This window comes from Pyxicephalus adspersus, chromosome 6, assembly GCF_032062135.1.
Source record: "Pyxicephalus adspersus chromosome 6, UCB_Pads_2.0, whole genome shotgun sequence".
NCBI classification, from domain to species: Eukaryota; Metazoa; Chordata; class Amphibia; order Anura; family Pyxicephalidae; genus Pyxicephalus; species Pyxicephalus adspersus.
Window position 1 is genome coordinate 102,416,394 of NC_092863.1, and position 18,491 is coordinate 102,434,884.

At 39.2% G+C, this 18,491-nt stretch overlaps 1 protein-coding gene across 1 annotated transcript in view; it reads left to right on the top strand.

Moving 5' to 3' along the window:
* The first annotated feature begins 450 nt into the window (after positions 1 to 450).
* The window catches only part of CELF4 (CUGBP Elav-like family member 4), a 700,213-nt gene continuing 682,172 nt past the window's right edge, over positions 451 to 18,491 (top strand). The window contains 1 exon segment of the mRNA XM_072413517.1: positions 451 to 840. Within this exon segment, the coding sequence (XP_072269618.1) occupies positions 519 to 840 (322 nt within the window). The 5' untranslated portion in view covers positions 451 to 518.

Sequence of the window (18,491 nt, forward strand, 5' to 3'; positions counted from 1 at the left end):
CACAAGACAGCACAGAGGTCTGATTAATACTTAGATGTCGTTTTCCAGCCCCTTGTGCTCGCTTTTCGGGGAGAGAAGGATGCTTATGATCCCATAGACTCCAGATTCATAAAAAAAAAAAAAGAGCAAAAATAGAAAAAATATACAAAAGAAGGAAATGTCCATTGAGCTGAGAAATGATAGAAAAAATAATAGTAATAAAGCCTGGGGAAAAAAGAAGGATCTTGCAGCAAAATGTTAGCTTGCATGGCCCCCTGCTCACTGGGCACAATGGAGATTGAATAGCTGGTATTTCTAGGCAGGGGCTGGAAGGTACCAATGAAGCCCAGGCTGATAGGCTCCTTGTGTGCCTAGAGAAAGAAGAGACAGCAAACCCCCCCACCCCACCCCCCATGTCTGCCTGGGACTTGAGCTGCTCCTGCCTGTTTAAACGGAAAGGACACAGATCCTGTCTGTTCAATGTATAAAAAAAATTCCCAATCAGAGCAGGCTGAGAGAGGGGGAGGCAGAGAGAGTGTATGTGTGCCAGAGAGAGGAACACCGTGTCACAGAGAGAAAAGCCAACAGGATCCTCTATGTATATAAAGATGGCCACGTTAGCAAACGGACAAGCAGACAACAGCAGCCTGAATCACAGCAACAACCCCAACGGGCACATGAACGGATTAAACCACAGTCCCACTTCCACCATCCCCATGAAGGATCATGATGCCATCAAGCTCTTCATTGGGCAGATCCCTCGCAATCTGGACGAGAAGGACCTGAAGCCCCTGTTTGAGGAGTTCGGCAAGATCTATGAGCTGACAGTACTGAAGGACAGGTTCACGGGCATGCACAAAGGTCAGCCCCACCATCTCCTTAACTTTCTGCTGCTTGGCACATGTGGGCATGCTGGGGGAAGCTTGGATGGTGCTGGGAGACAAGGGGAGCTGGCCATGGTGCTGAACTAACCACTAGAATGCATGGAACTTTGTGTGGGCTGAGGGATTGGAGCTGTCCTGGGCTTTGGTGCTGAACATGGAGTGGGGAGAATTAGAAAGAATTGATAAAAGCTAGATTTACTTGCTTGGGGTAGAGGAGAAGGGGGTCCATCTATAGAAGAGAAATGGGTCTGTGTTACTAGGTGGCTGCACATATAGGGGATATAAAGATGCTGGAGTAGTATGTGCTTCTATATCTGATTTACTAGGTGCACATCTGGGGGGATATAAAGAGATGTAGTATTAGGTCCTTCTATATCAGACTAAGTAGGTGGCTGCACATCTGGGAGCAAAGGAAGAGCTGTAAATGGATTTGAGCTGGAGAAGTAGGTCCTTTTATATCAAACTTAGTAGGTAACTGCACATCTGGGGGGATATAAAGAGCTGTAGCATTAGGTCCTATTAAATCTGCCTTACTAGGTAATTGCACATCTGGGGGGATATAAAGAGCTGTAGCATTAGGTCCTAATATATCTGCCTTACTAGGTAAGTGCACGTCTGGGGGGATAGGTAAAGCTGAAGTAGTAGGTGCTTCTATATCTGCCTTACTAGGTAACTGCACGTCTGGGGGGATAGGGAAATCTGCAGTAGTAGGTGCTTCTATATGTGACTTAGTAGGTAACTGCACATCTGGGAGTATAGGAAGAGCTTTAGATGGATTTGACTTGGACCAGTAGGTCCTTCGATATCTGCCTTCGTAGTTGGTTGCACATATAGGGGATATAAAGAGCTGTAGTATTAGGTCCTTTCATATCTGACTTACTAGGTAACTGCACATCTGGGCTGATATAAAAAGCTGTGGTAATAGGGATCTATATCTGCCTTACCAGGTGGCTGCACATATGGGGCATATAATGCACTCCAGTAGTAGGTGCTTTTGAATCTGACTTAGTAGGTGGTTGCACATCTGGGAAGATATAAAGAGATGTAGTATTAGGTCCTTCTACATCTGCCTTACTAGGTGGCTGCACGTATGGGGGATATGAGGAGTTGTAGTAGTAGGTGCTTCTATATCTGCCTTCGTAAGCGGTTGCACATATTTTGGGGATATAACACACTATAGAAGTCGGACCTTCTATATTTGCCTACGTAGGTGGTTGCACTTCTGGAGGGGATAAGAAGAGCTGTAGATGGATTTCAGCTGGAGAAGTAGGTCCTTCTATATCTGCCTTAGTTGGTGGCTGCACATCTGGGGGATAGGAAGAACTGTGCATGGAACTGAGCTGGAGAAGTGAGGCTACCATACTATTTGGAACCTTTGGGATAGAAGAGCTGTAGATGGAACAGAGCTGGGGAAGTATATATATATATATATATATATATCTGCCTTACTATGCAGGGGCCCCATCTGGAGGGTATAAGAAGAGCTGTGAATGGAACTGGGCTTTAAAAGTAGGACCTTTTCTAAGGATCCTAGTAAGGATCTGCCTTACTAGGTGGTTGCACATCTGGGGGGTAGGATAAGCTGTAGATGGAACTGAGCTGTAGAAGTAGGGTTTTCCTAGATCTGCCGTATTTGGGGGTTGCAAGGAGCTGTAGAACTGGGACTTCTTATATATCTATAGCCTACCTTACTAGGTGGCTACACATCTTGACAGCCTTTAAGATGGTCAGTAAGCATCTGGAGAACATCAGCATCAGATGTGGTTTTAATGGTTAATAAGCAAAAAGCCCCATAGGAACTGGAAAGGATGGATTAACAGCATTAGCACCATGCCAGTATTTTTTAATATTTCACATATCCACAAGAAAGGAAGTAGAAAGGCAAGCATGGGTTGCTGTAGATAAATCCTTGTCTTGCTTTGCTTTCTTTGAGAGGTTGCTGTCCACCTGGACTGAGTGAGCAAATTGCTAGCTTAGGCAAAGCGAGCTGAGGAGCTGTCCGCCGTAGCAGTGCTGAACCGGCTCCTTTAACTTTGTATTGCACATCTGGGAAGGAGAAAGAGAGAGAGGGAAGCTGATGGGTGAAGGGAAGAAAGGAGAACAGCATAGGCATACTGCTTCCTAGGGGATCTGGATTTTACTATAACTTTCTTTTAACCATTGACAGACATTGACAGAAGCAGGCAGGGGCCCTTTGTTTAAATGCTTTTGTGAAAAGTATTGTACTGCTGTGCTTTCCTGGGGAAAGGCCAAAATACATTTAAACTTGCTAATGTGTGTCAAGAAAGGAGGGAAAAGGATTTTACGATCAGCTGATACATCTCTGTATGTGCATCTGCTTAACAAATGACGTTAAAAATAAAAATGGTCTGTAGCCCTTAATTATGTTCTAGAAGAAAATAGCAAATATCATTTTATTGTAGTTGTGATTGCTTTTATTCAGAAGAATTGAAAGAATTCTTTGTCACTGATATTACATAAACAGCAGTAAAAGCTTGCCTGTAGTATTTCTCCACCATGTGGATATCATTGCCCGTTGCCTGGCAGCCTTTGATAGCCATGTAACTTCTATATATTTCATGATGTGGAGCTTGAATCCATACTAAAACATAAAAATTAAAACATCTTTTGGGGGCTTGAAATGATGTGTTAGTATGTACTAATAGGGAGCCACTCAGCTATTGCAAGGTAATGCTTTCTCCTGGATAGATTGGCACGCTGATCTCGCACAGCGGCATTCACATTTGTGCGTTACATTTGAACATACACAGCTGCCTTGTGGAATTACAAACTGCAATCTCTTCTAGTGTTGCAGGATCTCAACATTAAAATATGGCACTCATGCATTTTATATCACAAGTAAATGAAAGAAAAATAATATATTTTTCATCTTAGGGAAGCCAACACGCCCTTTTGTACATGGGTGGCTATCGATAAAAGCTGATAAATTAGCTAAGGCCGGTACAGTTGATGGTAGAAGTTGATGGTCCACTCGTGGTGATTCTCAAGAGCTTTGTGGGATCAATGGTGACATTGTATGATTGAAAGGAACTATTTAGATAACCCAAGGTCTTATTAAGGGTTAACCTTACCCAATGGTTGCTTACTTCAACCTGTGGCGGTAGAAGAGGGTAAAAAACATTCCTAGAATCCTAAACTATAAGTTTATCACTACCAAGTCAACAGCAAAGGCTTCACTAGATTGAGAACAGTTCAAAGTCTTATTACTCATTTCAGGGTATATCTGATTTATTAGCTAATCCTGATAAAAATGTGCCTCTGGCAAGCAGAAGAAATTACTTGCTTGCCCCTAGTGATTAATTGTTGCAAGGTCTAACCATGACAAGTGTGTGAAGAATGAGGTTTGTGTGAGGCTTCCAGTCCTTTCTTGACCGGCAACGTAAGAGGAAAAAGAAAGTACAGGCTTTGTGTGACATGGTTCAGAAGCTGTTAGCAGCTCCGTCTATTTCTATTGTCTCTTAAAATTACCTTTGCTAAAAAAAAAAATCCTCTGCTGATTTTTGGACACATTGAACCTGCCACTCACAATAGGTATAGTAATGAGGGGGAAAAAATAGCCAAATATTTATCGCTCTTCGGTATTGATTAATGGCCTGCTAATTAGCTGGTGATATATTCTCCTGGAGCCACCTTAGAAACAGCACACATTCCAAATCTGACAATTAATTCCGTCTCCAAGTGCATTAAACTTTAGACAGTTAAGCTTATTTATTGTCAACGACCCTAGAGGGAACTTTAAATTGGAATTAACCCTCTTATCATATAGATGGAAGGGTGATATAGGCAAGAGTTGTGTTGTAACATTGCATGGCATGTTTCAAACTCTTCTAAGTATAATTAAAAGTCAATGGTGATGGGTAAAGGGTATTTAATGACGCAGCATTTATTTAAATCTTTGTTAATCTGTTCAATATACTACTAAGAATTTTTTTCTTTGGTTGGGTTGGCTCATTCAGTCAATGCGTTGATGTGCTGTAGTTACTACCCCCCCCCCTGTGATAAATCAGCATTGACCCACCCACCAATGGAGCTAGTTAATGACAGTTAAAATGTTGGCCAATTCATTCATAACTTCACGCTTGCATGATATCACTCTCCTCGTGCGCTTCCAGACTGACTACTGAGAGACCTAAATGTTACTGCTCTCTGGGCAGCCATATTCCTAGGCATTACCTTTAAAATTATTCAAAAGGCAATTTGAAATGGTATTTAGTATCATAATTTTCAATTATAATAATCTAAATATAGGACCTTCACAATAGAAAGTCAGGTTTTATTACTGATGCTAAGCTTTAAAAGGTAGACCAATCAAGTATTACAATCAAAAAAAAAAAAAGATTGAGCAGACACCTGCTATAGGTTGTCTTTATCCTGTCAGTTTAACAGCTCTGAATATGCAGTACTACTTGTAACTCCCCGACAAAATGTATCAAGAACACTCAAACATGTTAATAGGCCATCTAATCCTCAATGCTGTAGACAAAAAGATGACGGAGAGGAGAGAATGGGTAACCAGGGTCCCTGGTTCTCTACAACGCTGGATTCAGGCAGTGAACAATAATAAGGTTGTTGTACCAAGCTTCATCCAAAATTAATAACCTTTAACTTCAGATGGGGGTTTTACGTAATGTTATTCCAATGTGGGCCTTGGTGTTTGCTAGAAGTCAAAATTTACAATTTTATTCTAGAAATAATTACCAAGAACTCGGGGGCTGACATGGTCATTTTGGATAGTTTTGGAAAGTAGTTGTCAGAAGACAAAAAAATAAATATACATTGGAACTGGTTCCTTACACCTGCCCACTTTCCCTTCCTTCTTTCTTTTCTTCCTTCTTTTCTTCATTCCTTCACTGCTTCTTCCCCTCTTAAATCTTTCCATCTTTCCTTCCCTTTCTTACATCCACTTATTATTTCCTTATTATATCTCATTATTTCCTTTCTTTGTTCCTTCCTTACTTCCTTCCATAACCTTTCATCTCTTATGACTTTCAATCTTTCCTCTCTTCTTCCATTCCTTTTCCTTCATTCCCTTCTTCCATCCATCCGCCCTCCCTTCCTTTCTTCTTTCCTTCCCCTTCCGTCCTTTATTCCTTCTACTCATACACCTTTCCCACCTTCCTCCCTCCATCCCTTTCTTTTTCTCCTTTCTTTTCTTCCATCCTTCTTTCCTACCTACCTCTACCTCCTTTCCCTCAACTTCTCTCTTCGCTTTTTGCTTCCTTCCATGCTGTAAATATTTTACATTTCAGTAACACCAGCAAACCAAATTTTGGATATGATAGCAGTAAAAGCTTTTCACATTTTGGATTATGTTCCCATAAGATGAGGCATCTGCAATTTCTGCAGTAGAGTGCGTTTTTTTATTTTTTTGGGTATGCCACCGAATCGGAAACCTATTTGCCTTTCTGAGGGCTGATTGGTCAGAAGAATACCGTCAAATTGCTCCTGGTCAAAGCTCTCTCTAAGTTGAGTAATCGAAGTGTGAATGAATGCAATGATTAATTTACAGGCAGCTCTTTTCTGGGCTTCATTGAGTGAATCGTTAGGTCTTCAGAGCTCCCCTGTTTTTTGAGGCAGCATAACTTTATATAAACAAATAAATTTGGGGAATTTCAGGTGTATGTGGATATGTGCTGTATGTATGTGTGAGTTCATATTTAAGTTTCACACAATTTAGGCTTTATTTTTGGCAGTTCTATTTTTTTATTATTATTATCATTTATTTTTGAGTCATTTGCTCTTGTTTAATAGCATGAGCACACAAAAAGAAAATCTGCAGCCGTCCAAATCCCTAAATAAATAATAATAAAAAAAGCCTTGGATCCACGTAGACACCATTTAACAAGTCTACAGATTTGCTGTAGATATCGGAGAACAGTCATTAACAGGTGATTTTTCCTGCACTGACTATCCAAAAATATTGATTAGGACCCGAGGATAATTATTATTAGACTCAACTCGTGCAAGGATTCCATTGACTTCAACATCTGCAAATTGGCTTGTAGCCTGACCTTACTCTTATTTCATGCAAAGCTCTTTCTTTTGATTTTGGTCCCTCATTCACAGAATTAAATTATTTTCAAAAATCCACCAAAATCTAATGGGTTAAAGAAAGAACTTGGCAAAGAGCTGAAGATCTTAATATCATATTTCTATGCATTCTTTTTTTTATTTTCAAAAATTTTTAGCTTGATTTTGCAACATTTATTGTAATGTTTATTTTTGTTTTATTTTTTAATAAAATTCCAGCTTCCCTGCGTAGCATAGGTTATACATACATACATGTTTTATCTATCTTATTATAATCTCCTCTGGCAATTTTTGTTTTTTTGTTGCACTAAATGTAATTCGATAAAGAGTTTTTACTACCACAGGGTGGCATTTTGTCAGTGAAATTCTGTCATGTCGAAGGCAGTCAGGAAATACAAATAGGATTATTTAAGGCAAACAGCGTTGCTCCAGATGCTATAACCAGCAACCAATCAGATGCCGGAAATTTTTTAGCTGGAAATTTTTTTTACATACATCGTCCCTTTTGATTTTTTTTTCTTTTGCACTTGCCTGAATTTTAAAAAAGAATAGAAATCAATGAATATGGTATTTTTCAGTTTAATAATTCAGTTATAAGTCATCAGTTTATAATTCAATTCTTATTTGGATAGCTACAGTACCCATTATTATGTAGGCAATATAATTATCACGGCCATGTTCTGACTGCACATGGATAAAAATATCAATCAAAATCAATCATCATTAAAAAACTCATGGGAATGTTAAAGTTTGGGAAAAAAGTTATAAATAAAATATTCTATGTGTATAGTACATTGGCACATTTGGAGCTTATCCATGTTCTGCCGTCTTAGTAGCCAAACCAAGATATACAAAATAATGTTGGTTTTAAATGATATGGGAACAGTGGGATTTTTAATTTATTTTATGCTTTTTGATACTTTAGTGGTTTAAAAGCTCTTTCTTTTTTTTCTTTCGTGGATTGGAAAATTGTAATATGGTGTCTCTTCCAAAGACAGCCAATCATCATATATGATTGGCTAATACATAGTACAAAAAGGTAACGTATAAAAATGTTTATATATATATATATATATATAGATTGTAAGGTGAATCAGTAACAAGTGTGTTAAAAACTGCATTGCGTTTGGGTAACTTTGCATTTTCGAACCCTCATGCCCTTTTGCTCATGCATGTCCCCATACACATGTGCATACACACATGGGCACTTCCATGCACCGATTATTGTGCATATTAAAAATTTAAACGTTAGGTTTCCAGATTCTCATCTTATCATGTAAAGTATAATTTTTTTGTTTTGGGGTCCTCATGTTTTTTTTTTTATTATTTGACATGCATGGAATGTATACCTAAAAATGTGCCCTAATGCATAAAACTGATCATATATCATGATATTTTTTTCTTTTACCATTAAAAAGGAATTATCAAGGATTTGTTTAGTCTCCGTGCCCCAGAACGATAAGAAAACCTTCCTGGCAATGTCGGACATAATAAATATGGCCACATGGAGACATTATGGATCGAAAATAAGTTTTTGGGGTCAGTTTAAAAAAGGTTTAGGCATAGTAAGTTAGTTTATGTGATTCTAGGAGCTTATTAGTGATAAAAGAATTAGAAAAAGGTAAATGTATGGAGCAAGATATTTTTCTTTTTTTAAGCTGGCATCCATACATGATTTTATTTGGTGACCTTGGGCTGTTGGATTGTTGTCCTATGCTGCACTTTCCATCTGAAATGTTATGGTGGGTTGATCAGAGTTTTTCCGAAGTGGTCAAGGGTATATCTGTGCATGTGGAAATCATAAAGATTGGTTTCTTTGAGCTTAGGTGGAAATGAACTATAAACTTTCCAAAGCCAAATAAAAAATAATCCGGCCAATCAACACAATAAAGAATCCCGGCAAAACCTTAATATCTACCAAATAATTTTTCAGTTTTGAAAAATTTGGTAGCTATTTACATATATTTCTTTCACTCAGATTGATTTTTTTAATTGTTCGTCATTATTCCATCGTTATCTGCGTCATCTGCACCAAAACACATGACTAAAACGTTTTAACTCCTGATGTGATTTATTGGACTTAAGATAATTTTGTTCTGCAGCTTTTATTACTTTTAGTTATTGATGAAGAGTCAGTGCCATGACATAAATCATGTTGAATGTAGAATTTCTGAAGGATAATGGGTAACATTGGGAAAGCTGGTTATGGTACATTGATATTTTCCAAAAGTTGTGAATAATCACCATATGTTTATGTTTCTTGATAACGTTGTGTATTCTGTGATTGCTGCTCATTTATTTGTAGATCAAGCTGGGAGAAAAGTTGATGTTTTTAACACAGTACCATGGAAGATTCCTCATTTCCTCCTGTCCTTGATGGGGAAATTGTATCTGAATATGTTTTTTTATTACGCATTCTGTTTATGTAATTTGGCCCAATTATTGCCAATATTTTCAATAGTTATGATTTGGTATTCGTGAATAGGAAAGAAAATTATGCATACATGAATTTCTTGCAGTTGAAGAACACAAGTATATAAGCAACATATTCTTTTAGACAATATCCCCTATTGATTATAGTCTACATTCTGCTTCATTTGCCATACAAAAAGCATGAATTGTCAGCAGTGCATGTAGCATTACATAGGTTAATTCATGGTAAATAGGGTGCAAGGAGAGAAGAGGAGCAAATAAGTCTTCCTTCTCAGAAAATTTCCCTATTTACTAATTCATTTAACCTTTGGCCAACCGCTTTGACCCAAATAGATAGTCAGTGATTTATATGAATATCTTTATTGCCTTGCTCCCTATAAATGAAATGAGTGAGGTGTCCCAAGGACCTCATATGCATTCATGGGCAACCAGTCCCCAATTCAGACTTTGTACTTGTACTTTGTATTTATGAATATATAAATGTATATTCTGCCAAGACACTTTTCAGCCAACACTTTCTTTTTCAACCCATTGGTTAAGCACTGTAAAAAAGAAGACCCTAAAAAATTTGGGAACTCCAAAAGAACCAAGCCCATGTTAATCTACCCAATCTGGGTCAAATCTTGGTTTGGGAAAATCGATTTTCTTATATCTATATTTTTATTAAGCTCAGAATTCCTGAAAAAAAAAAAGTCATTTCATCTTGAAATAGACATATTGAAAGGGCCAAGTTGTCCTTCTGTGCTTCATTTTCATATGTACAGATAAGCATTTTAAGGGCTTTCATGCATTGTTCAAACATCTGCTTCCTGCTTTATCATTCTGTGCAAGTATTGAAAGAAAACAACATGCAATATTAAAAAATATGTAGCCGATATGTCAATGGTAAAGCTTCTTTGCTATATTTTCCTTTGGTTTTGAATCTTTTGTTAGCATTGTTTCCCATAGTGTTGGGTTTTCGCTAAACAATTAGCCATTATACACAAAGTACTTCCAGAAAACAGTAAACATTCCTTATATCACCTTTAGCATATTTATACCGCTTTCAAGCTAAAATTGAACAGGTACGTGACTATAAATTCTTAGGAATACTTACCCTGGGAAGAGATATGCCAATGGGCACACACTGGTGGATCTGGCCTGGTGACCTTAGAGAATGGGCTTGGGGTTAGATTGGATTGGTGTTTCAGGGGTATTCTTTAACTGTTATGGTTTCTAAGGCCAAGTGTTATGTTCAGATGGAAGGTTCAATGTAAGGGTTACGATAAATGTTTTGAGTGATACGTTGTTATAGGTCCAAGGGTTGGGTCAAGTGTTAGAGTTCACATCAATTGTTGGCATGCCTGGGTGTTAGAAGTAACTTGTACATTGTGCCTGTGATTGTCCACTGGCAGGATTGACAGGGCTGTACGCAATAACTGTCATTGCCCACACAGCATAATCACGTCAACCGTCCCCTATGAAAAGCTTACATGCATACGTTGGCCCGAGGAGCGTTCATAAATGATACATTGTCCCTTCTTCTATATTGGACTTTTGGATGCCCTTCCATTTGGAAAGTCAAAATATCCATCTCTAGGTGTTGCACAATATACCGGTCAATGACAAGTTTGGCCCAGGCCAATCCACTTGCTGAAAAATCACAGGCTATCAATGGCCACTGTCTGATTTGGCAGGGGCATACACTATACCTGTGCTGGACTTCAATGGGATTAAAATTTGGTTACTGAATCAATCTGAACATTAGGGTCAATTTAGGCAAACTGTTGGCTAACATGTTCCCTGTTAGTACTTGTGCACTGCAGCAGAGACTGACTGGCTTGTAGTGTTGATCCTCCCTGTGAATTGCTGTGCGTTGGATTGTAGGAAATTGACAAAAAGACTAAATCATGTACTTTTACTAGAAGCAATTGAAAAATAATAATTATTGCACTAATTGGTGTTTTGCAAATCGTTCTGGTGTTAAGCTTTCACAGATGGGCACATATGTTCATGTGCTCATCATTATTGCTTCATAGACTTGGTCTGACCAATTTTAATCAAATATACTTTATGTATATGGACATATAAACGTATTTCAAGGTATTTGCATACACACCCATACTGACCATACCAGCTGACAGTGCATGGCATTATGAATGTTCTCTACCAGACCCTGATACCTAACCACATATTTCAACAACATATATTTCTTTAAGATTATGTGTGCATTTAATGTATTTAATGCATGCTATTTACCTGTAAAAACCTGCAATGTATAGGTATCCAAAGTTCCAGAGATGGCTGATAGGTGATGCCATCTTGAAAATAATGTCAACAGCCCAGTAGGCTCAGGATTGGGTTGGAAATTCTGGGCTAGCACATACAGTGGATTGGAAGTGGATTCTAAAAAAGAATAGAAAGAATAGGAAAGAAGAGGAAGTTCGAAAAGAGAAGAGTTTTATTCTGTGAAAACAGATCGCTTTTCTTGGTATAGTCAAATTTTCAACCCATTGTTGGCCACAGTTGGAGCTAACATATGAAGGATTCCTGTTTTAAAAGCACCACTGGCTGGATTTTTTGAGCAGCAAGAATATGGCTCCTTGACGACTATATCCTTTTAGAATATCAAGAAGTGCCAATTTGATCCAGAGCCATTTTGAAATCCCTTGTCAGCTTTGAGGAATCTTGGTTGTTATTTATATACATAATAAAAATAGGATAAAGTGTAAGATAAAGAAGGACTTGCGCACTAACCTTGGAGTAGAGAAAAGTTCTAAGCTGGGCTGAATTTTGAGGGATTCTTGTTACAGATGTATCAGTCATTATTCAAGACTGGCCCCGCCATATGTGATAATGCTGCGTATTGCACCAGATGGATGGCTGCGCAGAGAGAGAGAGAGAGTGGGCGAAACACATAGTAACATGGCACGAGAAGCAAAAGTATAATAAAGCAGATGGTTTAAATCTCTTCCAATATAATGAACTGTTAAGTGATATCTACATTGTAGAAGCCAACTGAAGAGAAAAAATATATATAGATTACCTTGTAAAATTACCAAAGTTCATGATTTCTGGGTCAAGAGACATTTTTACCTAATATTTTTTTATTTTTACTTTGTTGTTTTACAGTTTTGCAGTAAGTGTAAAAATCATAAATCACAGGTAAAACAGGAAAGACCAAAAAAAATAAAATGATAAGTCATGGGTGGTGAGTTTGAGAGTTCACTACAAAGCCACCACCATGACCTTGACCCCATCCCTGCTTATACACCTTCAACTCCATATCAATCTAGACACTGTTTGCCAATGTGGACACTGGGACAAAAATAGAGGGTTGATGGCCAATTCAGATCCTTGAGCTGTTTTTCCAGTGTTCTGGCAGGGGGCAGCTGTGGGTGGAAGCCAAATTCTATCATGTGTTGAACTGATAATACAAGCCAGAGGTAGTTGACATGTTCATCGTAAGTACTATTCTACATATTCGACCAATATGGACAATGGGACAAAAAAAAAAGAGGGTTGATAGACATTTTGGATCCTTGTGCTGTTTTTCCAGTATGCCTGACAGCTGTGGGCCATAAGGAACCCAAATTATGTGCCGAACTGATAATACGAGCCAGAGGTAGCTTACATGTTGGTCATAAGTAGCGTTGTTCAGATTTGGCCTGATTTCAAGATTACATGCAATTTAGAATTAAATATTCACATTGAGCTAAATGAAGTTTGTTTTTTGTTATTTTGTTACATTCACTCATGCTACTACTGAAAAGAATAGGATGTTAATTGTCAGTAAAAATGGAGCATTTGCATTGGCTGGTGGTCATCGGCAGGCAATGAGAATGCCCACCACCATAATAGCTTTCTCTTTGATTGGTGGTTTCGGGGCAGTCTCATCTCCTGATAACCCCCAGCCAATAAAAATACTTACTCTAGTTGCAAATATGCTTTAATATGTGGCTTACCTTGGTGAACCATGAGACTATTGTAAGTTATTGGATCCCTTACCTCCAGCCTTGAGAGTCCTCTAGTCTCTTGCTTGAGTTGCTTGTAATTGTTACTCACATTTAGTAAAATAACAAAGGGGCTAAATGAAAAAAAACATAATCCTTTATAATTGACAGGTCTAGGTAGGTGATATATTGGGTACCCTACAGCCCAACACTGAGCTAGTATCTCAATTAAGACAAGAAGAGAATCAAAGTGAATAACAACCCACACACCTTTCCTAATAGATTCTGCTTCATCATTATACCATCTGGAGCTGCAGATTCTTTTAATGCCCATTACAGATGGGTTATCTTTGAGTCGAACCCAAAATTCTAGCTCTGTGCAGCTAGAATGCTGACCACACTCTTCACACTCATGGTTCCCGCAGCTGAGAATTGTTGGTGAGTCAGAAGAACTGTCATTGTGAAGGATTGAGGATGAGACTACATTAGGCATCTCCATACAGCTTGATGCTCATTTAAATGCCCTTTTTTCCCTGCCAGGGCCCTAATGCTGCACAAACACATAAGCAATTAAAGTGTCAGCTACGGAAGGGAGAGCTAATTTTAGACCAAGAGAGGGAGTAATTGAGTCGAGCTGATCTCTTCACAAATAGCTTGACAGGTTGATATGTTTGGTATTTTTAGAGGCCTTTCCTAATATAAAAAGTCTACATGTACATTAGATGGAGACGGAGCAAGAAAGAATTTAGAGTAGCAGCAGTGGCGGAACACACATATTCATAATTAAATACATATAAACCCTATTCAGTATCAATTGCTGTGTTCCGCTCTGGCGCTGATCCCCAGGAAATTCATAGTAGCCATATGGACAGATCTTCAGGCTAAGTTTCCTAATGGTCCATGCTTTCCAATAGTGGTCCATGGCTGTGCAAAGGTTCTACAGGGTATGGCGGGGTGACAAGAAGGGTTCAGAGTCAATGTATGATGGGAAGAGTGTGAACCTTTGTAGTAGGATAACAAGGGATATTTATTGTAAATATGACCATAATGATATAAAAGGCCTATCAAAGATAAGCATTGAGAAGCAAATAAGAAAGAAATATTACTGTAACCTGATCCAGGTAAGTAACTCTGACATGGGATATGGAGGAAGATGATCTATCAAATAACATAAGAACAACACCTATTCTGCACAGCACAGCATTGTAGGGGAAATAGCATGCAAAAAGCATCACTTCAAGAAAAATGGTCACCAGTGGGTATTTGTAGTATATCCCCCTTTGATTTTTGGAGTATTCAATTCATCTCTCCCTGAGAGCAGAATTGTGAGGATTAACTGTTCCATTAGAAGCATTATATGCATGGATTTAGAATGTGTTACCAAGAAAGTTTCTGCATGGAATTTGCATTCCCTATTGGGGAGAATATCTGCATGGAATCTGTATGTCCCATGAAGGACATTATCCGCATGGATTTTGAATGCTCTGCCATGGACCGTATCTGCATGGAGTTGATATGCTCTAACTAGAAAAATGAATTGCATTGAGCTTGCCCTAGTCAAAGGCATTAGGTTTGTATGTTAGCACAAATAAAATTACTTGCATGTAATCTGCTTGCCTCTGCAGATGAATCTACCAGCATGCAGTTTGCATGTTTCCACCAGGGGCATTATCTGCATGAAGACTGTATGTTTCCAAGAGGGGAATTATGTAAATGCAGACTGTAAATTCCACCAGGAATGTTATTTGCATGGAGTTTATTCGCTCCGAGAGGGGGTGTTATGTGCATGGAGATTGTATGGCTCCATAGAAAACTTTTATGCATGGAGCTCGTATGGCCCAATGCTTGTTAATAAATGCTTCCCATTTGAGAATTTGCTGCATGAATATGTATGCTTCCACTTAGGGGGAATTATCTGCATGGTACTTTTATGTTCCTACCAAGCACATTATTTGCATGAAGATTGCCCCTGGGAAAATTATCTGCATGGAGTGCACCGTACTCCTAGAGGAATTACATGCATGGGTCTTGTTTCTATCTAAGAATGTATCTGCGTGGAGATTAAATGCATGGGAGTGTGGGATGAGTTTCCAATGTGGCAAAGACTAATGCCATTGGTTCCCTGTCCCGTGTGGCTCAAACAGTCCTCTTCCTTCTTGGAAGGCTTTCCACACAATGATGTGGGTGTTTGTTGGAACTTGTGGGGTCAGGTACTGATATTTTATGAGAAACCTGACTTGGTCCTTCAACTCAAGGTCTTCAATATGGTTGAGCTCAGGGCTCTGTGAAGGATACTTGAGTTCTTCCAAACTGTTCTGGTCATACCATCTTTATCATGATGAAACAGAAAAAAGCCTTCACCAAACTGTTCCTCAAAATTAGAAGACCACAACTGTCCAAAATATCTTTGTATGTTGTAGCATCACTAAAGACACAGAAATTCCATCATTTGGACAAAGTTCCACCTACTTATGACCATATGATGCATATTGCAATAAATGGAGGATCCAAAAATATTCATTGTTAAACACTAAGAATTCCATTTGAAACATTTTCAGTTTACAAAGAGGCAGCCAGCATCTCCTTGTTGGTTTTCCGGGAGATGTCCCTCTGCTCTGTTAGAAAATGCTTTCTGTGAGCACGTTGGGATTTTCTGGGGCCCCTGCAGCAATGGGTAAAGTACCTTTTCTTAATTGGTCCCCTTTTCTATGTAATTTTCCTGTGTCAGTATCAGCGACAGGCTTTTCCTAAAACAAGGGACAGGTTCACTTTAAAACAAGGGCTCTTTGCAAGGCGGTCAGACTCATTCCCTCATGCCTGCCAACCGATGTAATGAACTAAGACTGCTCAGCCGTTCTCCCCGAGCTTTTATTATTTATCCTCCTTGACGTTATTTCCTCTAATCTGTGTCTACTTGCCCCAGTGCAGCTAAACAGAGTAAGTGAATTTTTATTACATCATCAATATAATCTTTAGGATATCAGCGTCCAGGCGTGTGGCATTGCCCAGTGGCTGTCTCTCCCTCTCTCGTTCTCTATTTCTCGCACACAAACTGCCTTTCCCAGTAAACACTCTCAAGGTTCACTGCAGGCTACGCTCCACAATGGACGGACACAGTGCCAATCGGCTCCACCACGAGCAATCATAATCCATCAGGAGATACGTTAAAGGAAAACTGCAGGCGAGGCGCAGCGTTTAGTAGTAAATAAGCTATAAGGTGGCCTTTTCCACGCGTCGGCCCTTTGTTTTTGGACTAGCAGCTAATGATCCGCTTTGATTTTTTTTTAACCTGCTTGTGGCTTGAGGACTTTTAGGCATACTTGAAAGTTTTAACATCTTTTAAACTGCAGCGGCAATGGGGAGACATTGGTCAAAGTTACTTATAGATCATTGACGCTGGAAACGATGAGTGAAAGTGGGAATGAACAAGGGATATACAGAAGAAGGAAAGGGGAAGGATGAGCGGGAAGGGTTCCATTGTATCTTTACTTTACAAAAAAGCAGCGGTTGTTATCTCACAGTCGCTCAATGATCTGGCAGGAGAGTCGGGGACAGGTGCACAAATTTTTGCCCAAGATGTCCACAAATTTAAATCTCAGTCCCCTACTCCATGTATATTTCCTGAGTAAGTGTTAGCGCCAAGCCTTTGATTCAATGTAGATTTTTTTAATAACGCTCTCATATCATGGCAGCGTGGTGGCTCAGTGGTTAGCACTCTGCCCTTTGTAGCGCTAGATCCCAGGTTGAAATCTCAGCCAGGGCACTCTGCATGGTTTTTGCAGATTCTCCCCCTGTTTGCGTAGGATTGTTCCCACATTCCAAAAACATGCAGTTAGATTGATTTGGTTCCCCTCAAAATTGACCTTAGACTGAATTATTGACATATGACTATGGTAAGGACATTAGATTGCGAGGCGCTTTGCTAGTGACATGACTATGAACTTTGTAGAACGCTGTGTAATATGTTGGTGCAATTAATATTAAAATTACGTTTCAACCATATTGGCTAAATGGGTAGCGGGTGGGTTTGGTGGTCTTTAAGGCCATACTCCAGACAAACAGCTAAAACACAGATAAGGAAATACTAATTTTGCACTCCAACCAATAATGTAAGCAATCAAATATTTAAACACTATGTAACGTTCCCTCTTCCTGTACATCCTCTAACAAACAATGTAAAAAAAACTTGAAACATCAAGAGCTAGAAGGCCCCCTGTGGATCAGGAGGTCCCTGGAGATTGTGAAGCCCATAGCTGTAGTTTGTTTAGCTTCTGCCCAAATTTGCTACTGCTTAGTCAAGTCTGCTCTGTTTATTGTGCATAAGCCACCCCAACAGATGACCCAGGCCATCCTTCACTTCAAAGATTCCTAAGCAGTTGCCTGAGAGGTACAAGTTTCTTTCTGCAGCCTTTGATGTGGCTTCCAGCAGCTTTTTGGCAGACACTGTTCCTCTCTGACACTGGATGCATCGTACACATAATCAAGAACCCAGACAGAAGTTATCTAATTTTTATATTTTACTAAAATGTGTATAAAGGAGAGCTTCAGTAAAAAAAAAGATTGCAGTTCTGTAGATACCCGAGTCTGCCTGGCCAACAAGCTACAGGGACCCAAGGCCTTCACACAGCCTGTACAAAGTTTACTTGCCCGGTCAGCAAGGACAGAGTTACAGCCAAGGGCTAAAATTTAGGAAGCCATGAGGAGTGGTGTTAGTGTAAATATTCACACCTTAGCCAGTAGATTCCAGAAGCTCCCCTCAGCTTGTCCAAAATATATTCCTGCAACCAAAGCTAAAGGTCCCCAAGTCCTGACTATTGTTCTGTAACCTTTTAAAGCGGGTGTTTCTGCTTCTCTTTATAGTGGTAGCCCTACCTCTTGGTGGTATGGGGTCTGTGGGCTAAACGCTAGGGGTATAGGACAAAGTTAAAGCAAGTTATGAACATGCTGGTGAGATTAGTGTTGATTCCAGCAATCTGGCATTCGTGTGTTTTTAAAGTTAGCTCGTGCCACCATAATTAGCCACCAGCAAAAGAAAATGCTGGTTGCTGAGTAAACTAGTATGCTAGCTTCCTATTTGAAGCTGGTACTTCCAGTATCCTCATTAGATGACAACCATTATTTGGAATGCATTTTACTAGTAACAGTTGGGAGCTGGTTGCTACCACAGTAGTTGTTGGCATTAGATTACTTGGCAAGCAACTATCACCTACAT